This window comes from Erigeron canadensis, chromosome 7 (genome assembly GCF_010389155.1).
Source record: "Erigeron canadensis isolate Cc75 chromosome 7, C_canadensis_v1, whole genome shotgun sequence".
NCBI lineage: Eukaryota > Viridiplantae > Streptophyta > Magnoliopsida > Asterales > Asteraceae > Erigeron > Erigeron canadensis.
Genome location: NC_057767.1, coordinates 33,164,307 through 33,187,087, shown reverse-complemented (window position 1 = coordinate 33,187,087; position 22,781 = coordinate 33,164,307). Strand labels below are relative to the sequence as shown.

Here is a 22,781-nt window from a genome sequence, read left to right as displayed (position 1 = left end):
CTATAAATTGATGAATTATCGCAGATATAACAAATAACTAAACTTAAAGGTTAAAATAGCCCTAAGGGGGTTATAAGTACTCATATATATATATACTAGGTCTTTTACCCGCACGATGTACGGTTATTTAAAAATGTTGTTTTAGTTATATGAATATTTATAATAACTTTTAACAACTATCCATTATTTAGGCATGTACATATAAATCTATATTATCATTAAATGTAAATTTTTACATTTATTGAAATAGATAAATTCAAAATATAACTCTTATTATTTATGAAAATCTTTGCATTTATATAAAAATATACGTTATCAAATATTCATATTAACTATCACATATTATACTTCATGCAATACTAATGAACATAAAATGAAGTTAAAATGTAAATATAATGTAAAATCATAACGATCTTTTATTTTTTGCAAAGTGATATGTGACTTATTAGAATTTCATCACACTCTTTCAAAGAAAATAGTTTCATAAACTTACTTCATCAAATAATAAAATTCATAAAAGTTGAAAAGCTTTAATTAGATATAGTTAGAAACCAAATTCAAATTATAATTAGATTACAAAGAACAAATCTATGATTCAAATTACGTTGAATTCACCTAGTAATTGATAATAGTTTTTATAAAACGTAAAATCACCACCACGAAAAGGATAAAAAACTATATTACAATGTGATATATAATATTGGTTATATTGGATAGTAAAATTAAGAAATAAATAATTTGAAAACCAAATATTTTCTAATTTTAAAAATAGATTTTGAATTCATACGGTTTCTATTATGATATAGAATGTGATTTTTTATTTTTATTCTTGTAAGATTTTGTTTATATATAGATTTTATTTTTATTTAATTTAATAGTTTTAGATAATATAATTTTGTAGATTTATATATTGTAAAAAAAATATAGAGATGCCACACATAGGATAAAAACCTATGTGGCAATTTTTAAAAATAGCTTTAAATTGTAGAAGACTTTAAAATGTTAAGATAACTATTGTTTTAATATATATATATATATATATATATATAAAAGGAGTACTGGAGTATGGAAGTCAAATTAGCCAAGATAGGAAATACTTGAAATACTCAAGTGACTCAGCTTGACTCCTTGTCCTGATGAGTAGCTGAGTATTTGTCAAATAGCCAACTTTAACGAGTTTTGCAATAATGCCAACATAGAAAAAGTAAAATATTCAATTTTATGATTAAAGATATGGGACTTCAAAAATTATTAAATCAAGATCAATTTCAATTTTTAAATATGGAAAATGTTAAACACAACCCTTAAGGTTACACTTAACATACATAAAAAATTTGTATCCTTCATATCAAAAGTTCACCACTAAATTTTGTTGTAATTGTATAACTATTCAATTCAATGCACCCTATCTGCAGCCCTTAGGGTCAAATTCTTTTTAAATACATGTCGACATGCTCATGTAACATACAAATATTTTTACTATCTTATAAAACATTTTAGATTTTTATTTATGCTATGTCTTAAGAAATTATTCATATTTTTTTCCCAAAAACAAGTCTCTTTTAGCATACTTATGAGTCAAAAAATGTCTTACAACACTAAATATAAATGTGATTTATTTTGTGTTAGCATTATATAATTAGAGTGAATAAAAACAAATCGAAATGGCAACCTATTTTCAACACGAGATCACATAAAATCAAAAACATAATACTACACCCGTCCCACTAGAAGTGTCATGTTTTGAATTTTCAAAGTCTAATATTTGTAACTTTAACCTTAAATAAGTTTATTTGTGTTAAATAGTATTTGACGAAATTTATATGAATTAATTGTGTTTTAAATGTATTTTTTTAATGGTATAATTTTTATAAAGTTTTATATAACATAACAAAATCTATCTATGGTCAAAGTTTAAAAATAAAAACTTTGAATATTCAAAGTGTCCTTATCTATGGTCAAAGTTTAAAAATAAAAACTTTGAATATTCAAAGTAGGACACTTCTAATAGGACGGAGGGAGTAATAATTTATAAAGTATTTAAAACTAAAATATGAGTAATAAATTGGTCTTATTTCAAACATTTAAATATTACAAAAAAATGAATTAAGACAGATTCCGAACAACGTGCGAGGGAACTCTTTAACTCACAGCAAACACAAACACACAGAATTATATCCCCATAAAACTCGGGATTTCATATATAACAGCTCAAAAATCATTTTTATTAATAAGCATTTTATTATTGTTTGAGAGTTCATATCTTTTCTTGAAGCAATATAAAGTTAGTGATCGTATATATTGATATTGATTTATTGGTGTTTATTTATAGATTTTTTTTATTTTTTGTTTATTTGTTGACTTGTTGTTACATTGAATTCATTTTGACAGTTGCTGCTGCTGTTTCTTGATCTGATCATCCACGTTACATTAATTGCCAATATACAGAAATGGTATATATCTATATCTATATCTATATGATCTTACACATATAGTAGCATTTTTACTGTTTCATTTAGTTTGTTACATTTTTTAACCGTTTCTGTTACGATTGTTTGTTGTTCAGCAATTCGAATGGATTAATATTGTTTATTTGTATGTGTATATATACATTTGGTGTGAATGGATAAATATACATGAACCTGCATGTTTTTTTTTTTTTTTGAAAATGGATATAAGTATATTGTATAGAAACAAATGAGCTATATAAGGTTGTTATGGTGCATAATGAGCCGCGTCGAAGAAATTATATATAGATATCATTACCGTTGATTTGCAGGCGGCGGCCACTGTTAGTCTAGGCGTTGGATCACTTGTTTGGGTGGAGGATCCGATTGAGGCTTGGTTAGATGGCGAAGTTATTGAGACAAACGGTGAAGATATTAGAGTTATTTCAACTTCAGGGAAGACGGTGAGCGTTCTTCGTCTTTAACATTGTTAATTACTTATATCTTGAGTTGGCAATTTTATTTGTTTATGTAGTTTGTATCCAAAAAAATGCCATAAATAGCAATTAGCTTTATTTGATTGGTTGTCTAGGTAATTATAATTTTATAAAGTCCATTTAGGTATTTAAAACTCCTAGTAACTAGCTAAGCAAACCATTAAGGTTAACTTTTTGCAGTTTCATGGTTTAGATGTTCCTAATCCCTATGCTGAGGTGACTTAACTTAACATTTGGTCTAATGACCTATAAAAATTAATTCATGAAACTATATAAGCAATCTAGGTATGTTTAACCTAACGGGAAAATGTCACAAAATAACAATTAACTTTGGTTTAAATCTGATCAAGAAGCCCTCATATTACATAAGGTAAAAGTAAATATTCTCGACATATTCCGGTCACCTAAAGTTTTAATCACCTAAGTAAACATTAACAAGTTTTAACTTTTAACTACCTCAATGGACATTTGCTATTTTGCTAGGCAAATGCCTTGAAAGAAAAAAAATAATTTTAGGCAACGTTCTTTCATGTACAAATTTGTGCCGTATTACATTTAGCTTTACAAGTGAGAAGTCAAAGTCATATTTTTTCAAATAAGGTTCTTTCAATGTTGATAACAGGTTGTTGCCAAGGTGTCAAATGTATATCCTAAAGATGCCGAAGCACCACCATGTGGAGTGGATGATATGACAAAGTTGGCATATTTGCATGAACCCGGGGTTCTAAATAACTTGCGTTCTAGATATGACATTAATGAGATATATGTGAGTGATCGGAATTTCTCTTTTTCTCCCTTCCTATAAACAGTTATATATTAAACTTAAGCTAATAATGGTTCTACCAGACATATACAGGGAGCATATTGATAGCTGTAAATCCTTTCACACGATTACCGCATTTGTATGATAGCCATATGATGGCGCAGTATAAAGGTGCGACATTTGGGGAGTTGAGTCCCCACCCTTTTGCCGTTGCTGATGCTGCATACAGGTACTATATATGTATCACTCATGTTATGGTATGTTGATCTATGGATTATGTCATCGTATTCAGATTGAGCAAACTTATTATTGTTCTGCAGAGTTATGATGAATGAAGGTATAAGCCAGTCGATATTAGTTAGTGGAGAGAGCGGAGCTGGTAAAACAGAAAGCACAAAACAGCTAATGCGCTATCTTGCTTACATGGGAGGTAGAGCTGCATCTGAGGGGAGGAGTGTCGAGCAGAAAGTCTTGGAGGTGACGCTTAGAACAATTATGTTCTTAATTCTGGACTTTATTTTTTTACAAAGCATATAGATACAAGTTAAAGTATTGATATGGCTTCTCTATGTTGTAGTCCAACCCTGTACTAGAAGCTTTTGGTAATGCAAAAACTGTGAGAAACAATAACTCAAGGTGGGTGATCTTTGTTCAAATATAATCATTTGGATCATGCATCCATTCTACATCGGTCATTTTCTCTTACGTTTGCTATCATTACCATTGCAGTCGTTTTGGAAAGTTTGTGGAGATTCAATTTGATGAAAAGGGAAGGATTTCAGGCGCTGCTATTAGAACATACTTACTGGAAAGGTCTCGTGTTTGTCAGCTATCAGATCCCGAGAGGAATTATCATTGCTTCTACATGCTTTGTGCCGCACCCCCTGAGGCAACACATCCTTACTTTATTATGCTTTGATCTATATCTTGAACTAACCTGTGGTATGTCTCATATTAATGAATCTGTTGTGCTTTCAGGTTGTTCAAAGATTCAAATTGGGCGATCCAAAGACCTTCCATTATTTAAATCAGTCAAATTGCTACCAGATTGATGGTTTAGACGAAGCAAAAGAATATATTGCCACACTGAATGCAATGGATGTTGTAGGAATTAGTTCTCAAGAACAGGTTTATAAATGCATATTTAAAGCTCTCCTTTTAGAAATGAAAACAGAAGGCTATATTTGCTGATTTTTATATTACCGTTCTGATACTAATGTTTATCATTGCAGGATGCAATTTTTAGAGTCGTGGCTGCAATTCTTCATCTGGGGAACATAGAATTTGCAAAGGGAGAGGAAATAGACTCGTCTATGCCTAAGGATGAAAAATCTCTGTTTCACTTAAAGACTGCTGCTGAGTTATTCATGTAAGTGACTAGTGTTACACATGCACAAGCACAAGACTAGACCCTAATGTTGTTTTTGCACAAACTACAGTGGCTAAGATAGGCAGAGTGGGTGGGTTGGGTAACGGGTCAAAACACGTTCAAGCTATAACAGGCAGGGATTCGACCCAAAATATTTTTGTCTTGCTTTACTCAAGATATTAGTGTGCTGAATATCATTAAGTAAATAATTACTAAATGGGTTTAAGGATCTACCTTCAGCAGTGTTACTAGTTGCCGTGTAGTTGATAGTACGAAGCACAAATAGATTTCGTATTGATTTAAAGGATTTTTTCAGGTGCGATGTGAAAGCTCTAGAAGATTGCCTATGCAAACGTGTCATGGCAACACGTGATGAGACCATCACGAAATGGTTGGATCCAGAATCTGCTGCTGTCAGCAGAGATGCTTTAGCAAAAGTTGCTTACTCGAGGCTATTTGACTGGTATGACTTACTTTCTTATTATGGACAGTTTTGAAATTTGTGCTGTTGAGTAAACAAGGCTCAGAGCTAACATTCTTTGTTTGGTGTGTGTAAGTCAGTTTTGGCACTTACAGTTATATTACCCAATATGTATGTACAGGCTCGTAGATAAGATCAATAATTCAATTGGTCAGGACTCAAGCTCAAAGTACATAATTGGAGTATTGGACATATATGGATTCGAGAGTTTCAAAACAAACAGGTGCTCCACTGGTACGCCTTTTGTCTATATTTTTGACTTGTTTATTACTAACAAGATGATAAAAGTCCACTTTGACAAACAAACTGATTTATTGACCTGCACTATATTTAAAAAGTGAGTAATGAATCTTGACTAGCTAATCAATTTTTTATTAGTAGAATTTCTCTAATTATAATGTATTGATAGTCTGATACCATACTTCTACTGTTATATTTAATCTTATTATTATAACATCCCAAACTTTGGCAGCTTTGAGCAGTTTTGCATCAACTTGACAAACGAAAAACTTCAACAACATTTCAATCAGGTTGCATAGCAGGACTTATCCTTGTATTAAGGTTATCATTTAAAAGAATGAAAATACTATGTATGCAGTTGCATAATGGGTCATTGGTGTTTTGCAGCATGTCTTCAAAATGGAGCAAGAAGAATATACAAAAGAAGAAATTAATTGGAGCTACATCGAGTTTATTGATAATCAAGATATCCTAGATCTCATTGAGAAGGTTCTGGTGTTTTTAAGTGCTTAAGATTATTTAGTTACCACATCACCCTCCTCAGATCTTCAGATTGTCCCTTATCTGACATGTTCTTTTTCAATGCTTAGAAACCGGGTGGCATTATAGCTCTTTTAGACGAGGCTTGGTAAGTGTGGTAGATGAAGGTTATCTGCTTGTGGCATTTCTTCTTAAGATATTACAATTATCGTGAAGATCATTGAGTTATATAAAAAGTATCAGTATAATGTTTCTTACATTTATGCCACTATTTGTGCTCTACAGTATGTTTCCCAGGTCAACACATGAAACATTCTCGCAGAAGTTGTACCAAACTTTTAAGAACCACAAGTGTTTTGCCAAACCAAAATTGGCACGCTCTGACTTCACGATTTGTCATTATGCTGGTGATGTAAGTTTGTAATCAGATTTCTCCTTTCTGGATTGCATAACTGTTCTTGGTTGCTAAACATAATTCAGTTTAAATAGTTAACGGATCAAATTATAGTATCATACAGGCCATTGTAATTCTTGTACTTTATCTATACTTCTGTGCTTATGAATTATATATAACTTGAACATCAACTACTAAGCCTAAAATATTCTAAACTATAGAATGCCAATGACCAACTTTAAAACCTAACGTACTGTAGACAAATGCTATTTTATACTTCTGAGCTTTTGAACATTAGTTGACGTTTGAAAGACCACGACTCATTGATTTATCGGCTTCAACTCTATTTCAGGTCACATATCAAACCGAGTTGTTTTTAGACAAAAACAAAGATTATGTCATTGCTGAACATCAGGCCCTCTTGAGTGCATCAAAATGTTTCTTTGTGTCTGGATTGTTCCCAAAGTCATCTGAAGAGTCCTCTAAGTCATCAAAGTTCTCCTCAATCGGTACACGTTTCAAGGTATGATTCATCACCTTCCCCTTCTTAACTAGAAGCAGAAGCATGCTAACATATATCCCTTTCTTTGATTCCAGCAACAGCTGCAACAATTGCTTGAAACTTTGAGCTCAACTGAGCCTCATTATATTCGTTGCGTAAAACCTAACAATCTTCTTAAGCCTGCTATTTTTGAAAACCAAAATGTTCTACAGCAACTGCGATGTGGGGTAAGAATATACATGATATCTCCATGCGAGGGCCATTTTGTGTCATCTTCATAAACTTCAAGATACTTGTAAAAAGATGTTCATTGCTTATGTGTCGTGTAATTAGGGAGTATTGGAGGCAATTAGGATCAGTTGTGCTGGGTACCCCACTAGAAAAGCATTTGACGATTTCGTGGATAGGTTTGGCATCCTGGCTCCTGAAATTTTGAATAGAAGGTAAGTGAAGTAGTCTTGTTTGTTATTCCTATCATTTAGATATGTAAAGTGCGTGGTCAGACGAATGAACAGCTCAGATCTGACCTTCCTTGTCCTTGTGTTTGACTTATAACAGTACGGATGAAGTTGCTGCGTGCAAGACGCTTTTGGAGAAAATTGGACTCGAAGGCTATCAGGTGATTGATCTGCCATATTAGACAGTTAAAAGCTCTTCGTCAATATCCTATTCTGTGTAAAGCTGCATTTTATTCAAATGTTATAGTTTATGTTGAATAATCTTACTTGCATTGGTGTTGAAATGCAGATTGGGAAAACAAAGGTGTTTCTAAGGGCCGGTCAAATGGCAGAGCTGGATGCTCGCCGAACTGAAGTTTTAGGAAGATCAGCTACTATTATTCAAAGGAAAGTTCGTTCTTTTATGGCCCGAAAAAGTTTTGTATTGATGCGTCGTTCTGTCTTGCAAATTCAATCTGTCTGCCGAGGTACCTTTCTACAAATCTACATCTTATCTTTATTTTTAATTGGTAGATCAACATACGTATAATTTCACCACCTTTCTTATGATTTTTCTTAACAGGACAACTTGCTCGACAAGTTTTTGAGAGCATGCGTAGAGAAGCTTCTTGTTTGCGGATTCAGAGAGAGTTGCGGATGCATCTTGCTAGAAAAGTTTACAATGAATTATGTTTCTCTGCTCTTTCTATCCAAACAGGTTTACGAGGAATGGCTGCACGTAATGAGCTTCGTTATCGAAGGCAGACAAAAGCAGCAATCATCGTTCAGGTCTGGTTACTTTTAATTAAATATCTGATAATTGCTACAATATGTGAAGGCCTGTAAAATGTGTAAGATGTATGCATACTAAAAGTGGAAAATATGACCCAGCTGCTTATGAATGGACCGGTTGGCGGTGTTTTATCTCAAACGGGTCTAATTAATACATTAAGCTAAAAGGCAACGAGTAAAATGGGCCAAAGTTCTTGAAAGTAGCCCAACATCTATTTTTAAAGTATACAACCTCTCAAATGGGTCAAAGCAATACACTAAGAAGGCAAGTAAAATTGTTCGAAGTGTTTAAAAGTAGCTCAAAGTGTGTTTTTAATGCATACAACCTCCTAAATCATTTGTTATCAAAATAACCCCACCTATTTTGACCTCTAATAAGAAAATGAAATTTCCACCATTACCCTACCCGCCCATCTTGCTATATTAAGTGCATAGTCAATCTACATTTCAAGAGAGGATGGTTGACAGGGCTTTTATTCCAATGAAACCAAGGTTTTGTCATATGTGATTCTAACTGATATTAATTCTTCTCTCCAGAGCCATTTTCGCAAGTTCTTGGCCCGCTTGCAGTTCAAGAAGTTTAAGAAAGCTGCAATTACTACACAATGTGCATGGAGAGGAAAAGTTGCCCGTGGTGAACTTCGGAAGCTTAAGATGGTAACTTTCCCGGGTCCTTTTTATACACCAACTATTGTTATTCTGTTTCTAAAAATCCGTTATCCAGAAGTTCATCCTTTCCGTGACACATTTAAGACTGTAAAAGCCGTTATCCAGAAATTCATCCTTTCAGAGTCACATGCTAGCAATTAGAGTGATGTATTATAATTGTACGATGTTGTGAGAAATGAGTATTTCATTATTTGCTATTTCTGGTCTTCCAATATAGGCTGCAAAAGAGACTGGTGCTTTACAAGCTGCAAAAAATAAACTAGAAAAGCAAGTTGAAGATCTTACTTGGCGACTACAGCTGGAGAAGCGCATAAGGGTACATTTATCATGGGCCTTTTTGTATCAGTACCTTCTTAGATTCTTTATTTTTTGGACAAAACCAACTCCCCGTGATCAAATAGTTGTTTCCATAATCTACTAAAACGTATATTGTTACTTGCCCTCTTGCAGGCTGACCTGGAAGAAGCCAAAACGCAAGAAAATGGGAAATTACAATCTGCTTTGCAAGATATGGAAATTCAGCTAAAAGAAACTAAAGAACTGCTCATGAAGGAACGTGAAACCACTAAGGCAATAGCAGAAGTTCCACTCATCCAGGAGGTCCCAGTTGTGGACCATGAACTCATGAATAAGCTTACTGCTGAAAACGAGAAACTCATGGTAATGTAGCTGAAACTAATTCAGTTTTGACAATAACATGTTTCCTGCTTTGTATTGTGATCTCTGAGTGGAGTTGGAAAATTCGATCCATTCTTTACGGATGGGTTGATTTGGGCTTAGTTTTACCTCACACCGATCACATAAAAAAATAGCCAAAATGGGATATGTCAAATGGGTTAAAGGTTGAACAAAGTGTTATCTGTTGCATACAACCTTTGTAATAGTTTTATTCAAAATTTTGGATTCATATGTAGGCTTGTAATCATTTGAAAACTAAAATTTTCGTGAAAGCTAAGAAACTGGCCAAAACACATTGTGATCTGAATTTAACACAATGTGTTATTAATGTGTTTTTAGAAAACACATTGTGTTAAGTTCATATCACAGTGTGTTTGAACAATTTTCTGATTTTCACGCGCTATCAAAAACACATTGTGATTTAAAACTTAACACAATGTGTTTTTTAGATTACACAATAAAAACACTAATGTGTTTTTATAAAACACAATTAATACACATTGTGTTAAATTCAGATCACAGTGTGTTTTGGCCAGTTTTCTAGTTTTCACAAAATATTTAGTTTTCAAGTGAACATTTCACTACAAATGTATTAATGTTGTTTGTTTAGTCAAAGTTAATACAATAACTATGTAGATTTATATCTATAATATAGACCAAAGTTTCTTACTGGCACATTTCAACATGAAAGCGTCTTTGATCACCATTATCCCACCCTTCCCAAGCCACCAATCTTGACTCCTTTATTTGAGTATTGGCGGTGCTTGAGAGTTGAAGTAGCGTCTTTGTAATTAATTACAGGATTTAGTTACTTCCCTGGAGAAGAAAATGGGTGATACCGAGAAGAGATACGAAGAGACAAACAAACTCAGTGAGGAGAGGTTGAAGCAAGCTTTAGAGGCTGAGACGAAAATTATCCAGTTAAAGACTGCTATGCAGAGGTTTGACCCATATACATATATTAGTCATAACTACTTAGTTTCAGTAACATATATCTAAATTATATTCAGGTTGTATATGTGTATAATCTATATTTGAATACACAGTCTTCAAGAAAAGGTTTCTGACATGACATCTGAGAACCAAATTCTTCGACATCAAGTATTTTCGTCACCTATTAAAGGCGTTCCAGAATCCTTTCATACTCAAGAAACTAAAGTGAGTTTCGGCTGTTTTAATGATACTCCAGAAACAACCAATTTGGTTCGTTCATGGGTCATTTGGTGGAAATTGCTAGTTTTAATAATAGTACATGTTGAACTGCCTATGTCTGCAGGAGCCCGATACACCTGCTATGAGTTTGGTGACTAAATCTCACAGCAAGCCTAAAAAACCTCCAGTTGATAATCAACAAGTACAATCTATGCTCCGATCTTATCCGTTTATGTGTCCTTCCCTTTGATATTTGATGTTATTCCTACTGGTAGTAATACTTCCATTTGTGTCTTCAGGAGCACATTGACGCCCTTATAGAGTGTGTCATGAAAGACACTGGATTCAGTCAAGGCAAACCTGTTGCAGCTTTTACCATCTACAAATGCCTTATTCATTGGAAATCTTTTGAATCTGAAAAAACTAGTGCATTTGACCGACTTATTCAGATGATTGGTTCAGCAATTGAGGTACCTTCTTATTTGTTAAACTTGTACGAAAGTTAACAGTCTTGGATAATTTCAATGGTAACGAAGGTTCACATTATTGCAGAATCAAGATAATAATGATCATTTAGCATATTGGTTATCAAATACGTCCACTTTGTTGTTCTTAATCCAAAGAAGTTTAAAACCCGATGGTGCAAGTTCAGCTCAGAAACCACCAACTCCAACTTCACTATTTGGAAGAATGATGGTATTTATAATCTTATCATTGATTTTTTTATTATTTTCGAATATATTATTGGTTTTTTACTATAAAAGGAAAAATGGATGGGCTGGGTCAAACAAGTTAAGTCAGACTCGATGACCCAAAACATTTTTGTCCAAATTTAGATAATGACATTAGATAGTTTATTTCATTAATGATCATCATATTTCATTACAATTAATGATCATCATATTTCATTACAATTATGATTTAGGAGGTTTTACGCATTAAAAGAACTCCTTTGGTGACTTTCGGCTCGTTTGAACCGTTTGAGATAAAACATAACCCAAATCAAGCCATCTTATGAGTTAATGGATTGAAGTTGCCACTTCTAGATATTTAATTTCAATATCTCCAGTGATATGGATTTCTACTTTATTTAGGGATTCCGTTCATCTTCTATAAGCGTTGCTGCGGCTGCAGCTGCACTTGAGGTAGTACGTCAAGTTGAAGCCAAATATCCAGCTTTACTTTTCAAGCAGCAACTTACAGCATATGTAGAGAAAATGTATGGCATTATTCGTGACAACTTGAAAAGGGAGTTGGGGTCATTGATTGCCTTGTGTATTCAGGTAGTATAATTTTGCTGTATTAGTGTGTAACTGTACATTCAGATTTCGACATGACTTGCAGTGTTATGTGTGATGCATTTATTTATCTAATAACTATGAACAATCAGGCTCCACGAACATCCAAGGCAGTGCTAAGATCTGGACGGTCCTTCGGCAAAGATTCTCAATCCAATCACTGGCAAGGCATTGTTGATTGTCTCAACACTCTTCTAAACACATTGAAAGAAAACTTTGTACGTGCATTTTCCATGATCTCTTGTACATCCTATGTATTTTTTTCTTGCAAAAGTGAATATTTCATCGAACGGTAAGCATCGGAGGAATGAAGGCGTATCCATGGGTGGGTTGGGGAACTATTAACTGTTTTCTACCGGCCGCTTATAGTTCTGAAACACTTTCTGTCTAACATTTTTACATCAATAATGTTTATGCTGATGATTTTAAAAGCTATCTTATTACAATAAAGATCCAGTTTTTCATTATAGGGACTTGGGATGCTGTATGCATTAAAAATACATTTTGGGAGATTTACACTTGTTTGACACGTTTGCTTTTTAGCAACTCCCGTTTGACCTATTTCTAAGTAAACTGATTGAAATTTCCACCTCTGCTGTCTTTCAACAGAATTAAACAAGTTTACACATATAAAATGCATCAGCTAGAATATTTTTAACTCATCATTTTCTCATATATCTGCATTACAGGTGCCTCCCATAATTGTTCAGAAGATATTTACTCAAGTTTTCTCATATATCAATATGCAGCTCCTTAACAGGTGTTTGTGACTCTTAATTTTTCTCATCATACTTTTTGTCTTCCTATATTAAACGTTCCTTTGCAATTATCAACAGTCTTCTTCTGCGCCGGGAGTGTTGTACCTTCAGCAATGGGGAATATGTGAAAGCTGGGTTAGCCGAGTTGGAGATGTGGTGTTCTCAAGTAAAAGAAGAGGTACTAACTTATTCAGACATTTCTGGTGTTGTGAATCGTCAGTTCTTTTCATAGAAACCACATATTTGAATTCTACAACAACATTTTATAAAAAGTGTTGACTCTTGTTGGGTCAAATCTATCAAAATTATAAGAAGTACTTTTGAAAGTTACGTAACTGTTGAGTGTATACTACTTTTTGTTTTGCTACTGCCTACTGTGAACATTTCTTATTATGTTGCAGTATGCAGGGTCAGCTTGGGATGAACTTAAGCATATTAGACAGGCTGTTGGGTTCTTGGTATGTATTCTCCAACTATGTTTTTATCATAAGATTTTTTTCGGGTTACTTTCAGTTTAGAAATCTATCTCTACCTTATCGATCATTTTAAAATACCCTCAGGTTATACATCAGAAGTATAGGATATCATACGATGATATCACCAACGATCTGTGCCCTGTAAGTCTCTCTCTCTCTCTCTCTCACATGCAAAAACATTAACAGACATCAATTGGGATGACGAGTTAACACTATTTATTTCCAGGTTTTAAGTGTCCAGCAACTGTATAGAATATGCACTCTTTATTGGGACGATAATTACAACACTCGAAGTGTATCCCAAGACGTAAGTGAAATTTCACTTTAGAGTTTATGATGAACTAAGTTTTGGTCCCGTTGATGGTATATAAATTCCCCGAACTTTATGTTACCTTTAACCAGGTTATTTCAAGCATGAGGGTACTGATGACAGAGGACTCCAACACGGCTGTCGCTAATTCCTTTCTGCTAGATGATAATTCCAGGTATGATGCTGGATTTTCTCTTTGATGAATGCTATATATGAACTTATCGTCTCCTAAAATCCTGTTGGAGCCGCAAGTCAAAAACACTGTTTGGTTGCATTTTGTTGATGGCAGTTTTTAAGTTATTCATGAAAAATGATCTAAATTTGAGTTGTCAAATGAGTGAATTCAAACAATTTATCTAATAAAGAAACGGGCCAAATGGGTTGAAAATGGCTTAAAACTCGTCTAAAATATTCGACATGCTTCGACCACTTAAGTCGTTTTCATGTTTCCACATGCAGCATACCTTTCTCGGTTGATGACCTCTCTACTTCCCTCCAAGTTAAAGACTTCTCAGACGTGAAACCTGCTGTAGAACTTGTCAAGAATCCGGCCTTTCTGTTTTTACTATAGAGGCAACCACACATCAACATACTCTTATTTAACACGGTATAGCATAAGTTCCATTTGAAAATACATATTCTTTATTTTTTCTACGTATTACTGGTTAATCCATGTCAAAATGTAAAATGTACATTATCTATTTGATTGAATAGTGCCTCTACTAATTGGGCCCTTTTAAGCTTCAGATTATTTATTTTCCGTAAACATAACATTGTATAAACACATAGGATCTTTCCGATCATGAGATTTTTACAAGATACTAGCACGATACCCGCACAATGGTGGTGGCCGTGACGACGGTTTGGTAGTGTCAGCGACGGGTTGTGATGGCGGCGACTATCGGAAGTTGTGACGATGTCAAGTGGTGTAGGTTGATCATTGAAGTAGATGTAACTGATGTAAAGCTGGTAGTAAAAAACTGTTAAAATATGAAGACTTAGAGTGTAAATTAGTTTATTAAGGTCAAATTGGCTAAATTTTCATACTTCTTTCCATATGGGAGTTCATAAAGGATAACGATCATTTCCAAACTAACTTTTTTTATTAGAATTTTTATGGAGTAAAGAAAGGTAAAGATGTATATAGCTTTTCATCAAATACAACAATTATATCTATCACACAGCAGTGTGTTATGAATGAGATCGGTACTCCTGGTGCCATAAATTATAAATGCATCAAAACTATGCTAAATACAACCACATCAATATTTAGTTGAAACAAGATATAGACATATATTCTTATAGATAGATATAGATTAAACAAAAACATCAGTAGATAATAGATTTTAACAACCGCATCATAACTAACATGAAACATCCACCATCATAAACAGATTCATATGTAGCTCTAAGAAATCATCCTCGATCATGATAGATTTACTGACTAATGTATCCATCATATAGTTCAGGAGACATAGGTTCATAATAATCATCTTCATATAGATATAGCTCCCGAGGGTCAACTTTATGGATATAGCTATATGGACTGTCTTCAAGAGAATCATTAGGCAGCTTTACACTTCCAATCTGTTCTAAACATCGTCTCCCCAGATCTTCATAGAGATTAATGAGAATACATTTACGCAAGTCCAGTGTTTCAAGGCGATGACAACCATCAAGAATCGCCTGCAACCCATTATTGTGCATACAACTTCCAATGAGTTCAAGATGCCTTAACTCATGTAAGTTTTCCCCAATAGCTATCGCGATCTCATTAGCATCTCCAATCGAATAACCTTTAAAGGGTGACTTATTCACTTTTAGCGTCTTAAGCATGGTGCAATAGCGACCCGCAGTTTCAATAAACTCCTTTTTCGTGTACACTCCAGTTGAGTATAGATTGAGTTCCTCCAAAAATGAATATCTCATTAAAGGTATACTTTGCACATCACCATGATGAAATACAAGTTCAAGACGCCTGATCTGCCTTGTCCGCCAAAGCCTAAAGACGGACTTAGTTAGTAATGTAAATAATATATTCCTGAAAAACTTAAATCATATAAAATTAAATCCAATGCAAAGCCATCCAGATCAAACTATTTCAATTCTAAAATGTCATGCTAGTTTCTATGAAGCTTAAATACAAACCTTCTTGCAATAAACGAAAGAAGATCATCATTGCAAGAACGCGTACGTATGCTGATGTCAACTAATTGGCCAAGGCTTCTATCCACAGCTTGCTTAAACATAGTTTTTCGAAATGCGATAAGGCGGTGTCGATTGTGATGACAAGGACCCTCCACTACATAGCAGGATCGTGTTTGCAAATTCTACGCCAAACGGTGCACACTCTCTGGGCATTCTGAATTATGTCAGGCACACCAAGTCTCTGAAGTATGTTAGCCGTTACATCAGATGGGAGATCCAGCCAATCCCTGTTTTGTTCATTTGAATTTGAAGAAGAAGAAGAAGAAGAAGATGATGACATTGTAAATAGCATAGATAAATAATGGTTACAAAAAACCAACCGAAATGATAAGAATATATAGTAGACTTAAGGGGCTGCGCGCAAAATGGCTCTCAAGTCTCAAGATGAATGGAATGCAAAAGGGCGGAATGCAAAAAGGCTGGGAATGCAAAGAACTATGTATTTAGTGTAGTACTAGTAATTACTCGTAGTAAATACTCCGCATTTTTATTTTTTTCAGTTGTTTTTATATTAACAACAAACATATTTCAAATCACATAAGTAAAGTAAGTAATTGCTCAGTGCCGTAGAAGGCGGGTTTTGAACCTCAATACCTCGACGGTGTATGGGGGAGGTTAAGATGTAGGCAGACCTTACCTCTACCTAAATAGAGAGGCTGCTTCCCGTTTCTATCTAAATGGTAGAAAATGCCCTCCAACCTTTGCATGGGATAAGGATCGAACCTATGACCTCTGTCTCCAGAGGCAAGCATGTTTACCACTAATCCAACCATGCTGCTTTATATTTCAAATCACATCCAGGTCAATATACAAGGGTGAGTGTCATTCACATATATTTTCTTAATCGGACCTATCGTACAACTGAGTTATTCTTTAAGGAAAAATTTCATATACATGTCAACCAGGTTCGAACTCATAACCTATGGGTGAACCGCTATATGCATTTGTCCGTTGATCTTGTTTCATTTTCATTGTATGTGGTTAAATACGTACATACCCAAAGTAATTAACCAAATTCCTAAATCCATCTTAGGTGTATTTAATTTTTCTGTTTAGTTATACGAGTACTAATTAAACAACGCATTATCAAGCGGACATCTAGTGTTTTAATATAATGGAATTAATTCAAACTTCAAAGATTAATTTGTAATAATAGAACGGTACCCGTACGTTGTAGCGGTGGTGGAGGTGGTGGTGACGGGTGGTGGTAGCGAGCGGTCGGTAGCGACGGCTGTGGCGGCGATGATGGTGGCGGAGATTGGTGGTAATGGCGGTGAAGACGAGTAGCGTAGGTTATTGATGCAATTTGATTTTCATAAAATGTTGAAACTTAAAATGTTAAACAAAGACTATTTGCTTAATAATATAGTATAAATATAAATATCTATACTATATAATAAAGCAAATTCTCCCTGTCTAAATTTTAAGTTTCAACAATTACTTTCTCAAAATGTTCTCTTATCTATTCAATATTTATCTAAAATAACTATATTACCCTTTCTCTCTTTTCAAATCTCACAAATCATTTTTTTTCTCTCTCCTCCATAGATCATTTATTCCTTCAATTTATTTAAAATCTTTTATTTCAAAAACCGTACATCGATAAATTATAAAAATTATATGGGTGTTCTTAAAATTTCATGCCCTTTCATTAGAGATGTCATTCGATATACTTTTGACGAATTTTTAAATCCGAGAGCGGAGCCCGTACGGTTAAAGCATTTGACTATCACACTCTACGACCTATCACCCCCACCATCTTACCGCCGCAACGCACGGATACTTGCTCTCGTAGATTATAACAATAAAAGGTATGGTATAGCATAAGTTCCATTTGAAAGTACGTATTTATTATTATTATTATTATTATTATTATTATTATTATTATTATTATTATTATTATTATTTAATTATAACAATAAAAGGTATGGTATAGCATAAGTTCCATTTGAAAGTTAGTTTTTTTTTTTTTTTTCATTCTAAGTTATGGGGCAAAACTAAAAAAGTACATTATCTGTTTCATTGTATAAATAGTGCCTACTAATTGGGCCCTTAGGCTTATTTTATTATTAATTTTTTTTTTCTAAAAATATAACATGATATAAACACATAATAGGGTCTTTCTAATCATGGGATTCTTATAAATTAAGTATATAACTACTTATTATTTATCAGATACAACAATTGTATGTATCATACAATTCGGTACCATATATAAATTATTCAAAACTATGCTAAATAGTAAATGGGGGAAGGGAATATAAGGCTGTTAGGCACCTAAGTTGGATGGAAAACCTTTTACATATTTTTTTTAAACCATAAAAATCATGGGGGTCAAACATTTATTCAAAATATTAAAATATTGGTATGTGAGAGGTTTTTCACCCAAATTGAATGCATAACAGCCCCATACTCACTTTTCTCATAGTAAATACTACCAAATCAAATATATAGTTTATTCAATTCGAACAAGTGCCAATGTTGCTCAACTTGTACCAAAATATGTAAATCTTAAAATAAAGTTGCTCATTTAATAATTTAGTTATAACGACATATGTTCTTCAAATAGTTAAAATCATATAAAATTTTATATATATATTAAAAAGTCTGAACAATGATTAATTAAAAATATCATTACAGCTGATGAAGTGATGATTATTTAGTGATTATTTTTGTTTGGAGAATATTTTACTTTTTATACAAGTGATGAATTAACATTTGAAAGGCAAAAAATATTAATAAGTGATCATGAAATCGATTATAATTAAGTTTATAACATATTAGTTTGAAAAAATAAGTTTTGTAGTATGAGAATGGATGAATTTTGTAGTAGTTTAGATAAACGATATGGACTATTAATATATCTTAATATACTTTATTAATTTTAAACACATATAATTACTACAAGACTTCCAATTAAAAGATTAGATAAGATATGAATATAATCGTACCTACTTGTTAATCTAACTAATAAATATTTATTTGATCATAAATTAATAGTATGGCATTTTATGTAAAAGAAGTAAATATAGGATTACTCATAATTCTGTCTAAATACACAAAACACAACATGGATCGGTCTCTATCTTTCTTGTATGACCATTTGGATAAAGTCATAACACATAGTACGTATCAACGTATTAGGAAAATATATGAATATAATTAACTGATTTAATTTAAATTAATACTTTTTCCTACTACATTTTTTTTAAAAATCATTTAATTGGCTCCGCCTATATATATGCACTAGACAATTTTATCTACTTTCATCGCAAACAGCAATTATTATTATTTCTAAACACTAAAAAATATAATTTTTTCATCACAAGAAACCCTAACACAATGTTTGATCTTTCAGAACATAGTTTACCAAGTCGTCGTTGCATCTGGGTTAACGGTCCGGTCATAGTTGGGGCGGGCCCACCAGGGCTCGCCGTTGCTGCTTGTCTTAGGGAACAAGGCATTCCTTTCGTCATAGTCGAAAGAGCTGACTGCATTGCCTCCCTTTGGCAAAAATGCACCTATGATCGCCTAAAACTTCACCTCCCAAAAAAATTCTGCCAACTTCCAAAATTACCCTTTCCCGAAGAATATCCCGAATACACTAATAAAAAGCAATTCATTACTTATCTCGAAAATTATGCCAATAAATTCAACATCAAGCCACATTTCAACGAATGTGTCCAATCCGCAAAATATGACGAGGCATGCAACATCTGGCGTGTTAAAACCGTCTCGGCTATGGGCTATGCCCAGGCCGAGACAGAATATATATGTCGGATGCTAGTAGTAGCATCCGGAGAAAACGCTGAAGGGATAGTACCTAAAATAGATGGCCTACAAGACTTCTCCGGTGAAGTCATCCATGTAAAAGACTACAAGTCTGGCCAAAAATACACCGGAAAGAAGGTTTTGGTCGTCGGTTGTGGGAATTCCGGTATGGAAGTCTCTCTTGATCTTTCAAACCACAATGCCAAGCCATCAATGGTGGTCAGAAGCTCAGTAAGAACCACAAATTAAACCCTCAAAAAGTGTTTAATTCTAAATCTTTTTTTCAAGAAAATAAATTAACATTTTACATTTCTTAACAGGTTCATGTATTACCAAGAGAAATACTCGGGAAATCTACGTTTGATGTAGCCATGATATTAATGAAATGGCTACCATTGTGGCTAGTTGATAAACTTATGTTAATTTTTGCATGGTTAATCCTTGGAAGCACACAAAAACATGGAATCAAAAGACCATCTTTAGGCCCAATACAACTAAAACAAAAACATGGGAAAACTCCTGTTCTTGATATAGGTGCATTCGAAAGGATTCGGTCTGGTCACATCAAAATTGTGCCAGGAATCAAGAAATTTCACAAGACTTCAGTTGAGTTCATCAATGGCGAATTTCTTGAAATTGATTCGGTTGTTCTAGCAACCGGGTATTATAGCAATGTGCCTTACTGGCTTGAGGTACTAAAAAATGTTTGAATCTTTACTTGGTTCATTTTATGAAATGTGAACATTATTTTTATACTATGTGGCTTTTGTATGAGCAGGAGAATGAATTATTTGGAGAAAATGGCTTTCCAAAAAAAGAAAGTCCAAATGGATGGAAAGGAAAAGGAGGATTGTATGCAGCAGGGTTTACAAGAAGAGGGCTTGCTGGTGTATCTATAGATGCAATAAAAATAGCACAAGATATTGGGAATGTTTGGATAAAAGAATTGAATCAGACCAAAAAAAAGGTTCATACTCATGGAAGATGCATTTCAACTTTCTAATTTTAGAATGTTCCTAATGCATGGTCTTTATTACTATTATTATTATTATTATTATTATTATTATTATTATTATTATTATTATTATTATTATTATTTACAAATTATTAGCCCTCTCCATGAAAAGAGTCCACATAGAGTTTTTGATCTCTTTGGGCACATTTTGAATGTTGGATGATGTGGCTCTCTATTCTTATGGTTGGTTAATTATCATATTTTGGGATAATATTGATTTCATGTTTCTTACTACATGTATTTTTAATGAATTGTGAATGTATTTTTATAATTTTTTCAAACAGGCAACAAATGTCAAAAGCCCAGAATTTAGTCTAAGGAGATCGAATATATAACACGAAAGGTCATCGATAACTCTTTTTTTTTACAGAGCCAAAATCCAATCATACAAAATATAAAAAAGAAAAAAACCATACCAATTTCAAATAAATAAAAAGAAAAACTCAAAGGCCAAGCTTGCCTTATTAAGGGTAAAATCTATGTTAAGAGTTTTAATTTCAATGATCCACTTAATTTGTTGAAACATCTCCAACTTCTTTCCTTTCGTTTTTCAAAATATATGACTTATAGTGCATAGTAGTTTAATAATTTCAATGATCAACTTAATTTGTTGAAAGATCTCCAACTTCTTTTCAAAATCTATATGACTTAGTGCATAGTTTAAATCATGCCACCTAAGATATGACGTCAAAAAGTTCCCTTTTAAGTAAATATTTTAGTTTTGCATTTAAAAAGATAGACTTCATTTTTCTTAGATGGAACTAGCTGTATTTAGCTTTTAGTTGAAGTTGTAAGCTATAGTTTTTTTTATAAGCTGTTAGCTTGAGCTTTTGTTTTTAAAAGTGTTTAAAACAGTAGCTGTAGCTGCAATGAGAGTGTAACATGACAAAAAAAAGGACAAACAAATAAAAAATAAATTTATACTTTATAATGCTTGCCATTTATTTTATATATAAAAATATAAATATTTAACATTACCAAATACACTATTGCTTAAAGTTGTATATTTTTCTCAAAGATATATTTTTCACTACCTAAATATTGTATTTATTGTTTAAAGGTAAATAAGTTGAATCTTGTTTGTTAGCCCATATCATGGAAAGAACTCTAAAAGTGGTGGTGATCTCTATCATCATCCACGCGACACTCTAGCAGTACTATATTGTAATCAATCAATATTTTTCAAGCCTTCGTATATTTCGAAAGAGAAAATCGTGTCTTTAGCCAAATTTCATTGTGATTATGCCAAATTAGCTAAGTTTTTTTGAATTTTCACAAAATAACCAACAAAATCGTAATAAACTGACAAAATCGCAATAAGATCTTCAAAATCGCAACGAGATTCTGCAGAAGAATCGCATTGCGATTCTCAAGTTCTCGTTGCGATTCCGTTAATCTTATTGCGATTTTGATGTTCTCATTGTGATTTTAAAGATGTCATTGCAATTTTATCAGTTATTTTGTGAAAATCCAAAAAAATTTGGCTAATTTGGTTTAACCGTAATGAAATTTGGCTAATAATGTTATTTTCTCATTTCGAAAACACAATGTGTTTTTATAAAACACAATTAAAATACATTGTGTTAAATTCAGATCACAATGTGTTTTGATTAGTTTTCTAGTTTTCAGAGAAAAAATTAGTTTTGAAATAAACATTTCACGGGTATTTTATTGCCAAAATTTATCTCTTTTCTTGATAAAATTTTATAATATACCGAGTATATTTTTTTAAAGCAAAATGACTTTATTTCATGCCTAAAGACATCCAAACATAGCTACATTATCAGTTTATACCCAATTGTACACAAAAAGGAAAACAAGAGTAGAAAAAAGAAATAAAAAAAAAATTAACCGGGATCAATACTTCGTTAGTTCCAAACCTTGAAATAAATTCCAACAACCCAAAAACCTACTTTTAGAAATCAATATCAAAGTATCAAATGAAAGAAAGAAACTGTCCATTTTGTGGGTTTTGAGCCCCAATGTCTCAATGGTGTATGGGGGAGGTTATGATGTAGGCAGACCTTACCTCTATCTAAGTAGA

At 33.0% G+C, this 22,781-nt stretch overlaps 3 protein-coding genes across 3 annotated transcripts; 2 read left to right on the top strand and 1 right to left on the bottom strand.

Annotated features, from left to right (window-relative positions):
* The first annotated feature begins 3,583 nt into the window (after positions 1 to 3,583).
* LOC122608265 (myosin-6-like) lies at positions 3,584 to 14,520 on the top strand. The gene is given in 36 exon segments (XM_043781349.1): positions 3,584 to 3,752; positions 3,791 to 3,936; positions 4,028 to 4,184; positions 4,285 to 4,343; positions 4,437 to 4,596; positions 4,686 to 4,835; positions 4,940 to 5,076; positions 5,393 to 5,539; positions 5,679 to 5,780; positions 6,030 to 6,087; positions 6,185 to 6,286; positions 6,388 to 6,425; positions 6,563 to 6,689; positions 7,024 to 7,194; positions 7,269 to 7,400; positions 7,507 to 7,616; positions 7,732 to 7,792; positions 7,921 to 8,098; positions 8,194 to 8,399; positions 8,940 to 9,059; positions 9,289 to 9,387; positions 9,522 to 9,731; positions 10,551 to 10,690; positions 10,796 to 10,907; positions 11,026 to 11,103; positions 11,201 to 11,371; positions 11,454 to 11,597; positions 11,996 to 12,184; positions 12,292 to 12,417; positions 12,889 to 12,959; positions 13,036 to 13,135; positions 13,359 to 13,415; positions 13,518 to 13,574; positions 13,660 to 13,740; positions 13,836 to 13,918; positions 14,203 to 14,520. Coding segments are annotated over 36 exon segments (4,311 nt in total). The 5' UTR covers positions 3,584 to 3,632; the 3' UTR covers positions 14,315 to 14,520.
* Positions 14,521 to 15,180: 660 nt separating this feature from the next.
* Positions 15,181 to 16,231, bottom strand: LOC122609358 (putative F-box/LRR-repeat protein 23). The gene is made up of 2 exons (XM_043782409.1): positions 16,050 to 16,231; positions 15,181 to 15,784 (listed from the first exon to the last, which is right to left on the bottom strand). The coding sequence occupies exons 1-2, from the start codon at positions 16,229 to 16,231 to the stop codon at positions 15,181 to 15,183; spliced, it is 786 nt and encodes a 261-aa protein (XP_043638344.1).
* Positions 16,232 to 19,293: 3,062 nt separating this feature from the next.
* Positions 19,294 to 20,725, top strand: LOC122608266 (probable indole-3-pyruvate monooxygenase YUCCA5). Its single transcript, XM_043781350.1, has 3 exons — positions 19,294 to 19,953; positions 20,043 to 20,414; positions 20,501 to 20,725. Exons 1-3 carry the CDS (start codon positions 19,294 to 19,296, stop codon positions 20,723 to 20,725), a joined length of 1,257 nt encoding a protein of 418 aa, XP_043637285.1.
* The last annotated feature ends 2,056 nt before the right edge of the window (positions 20,726 to 22,781 follow it).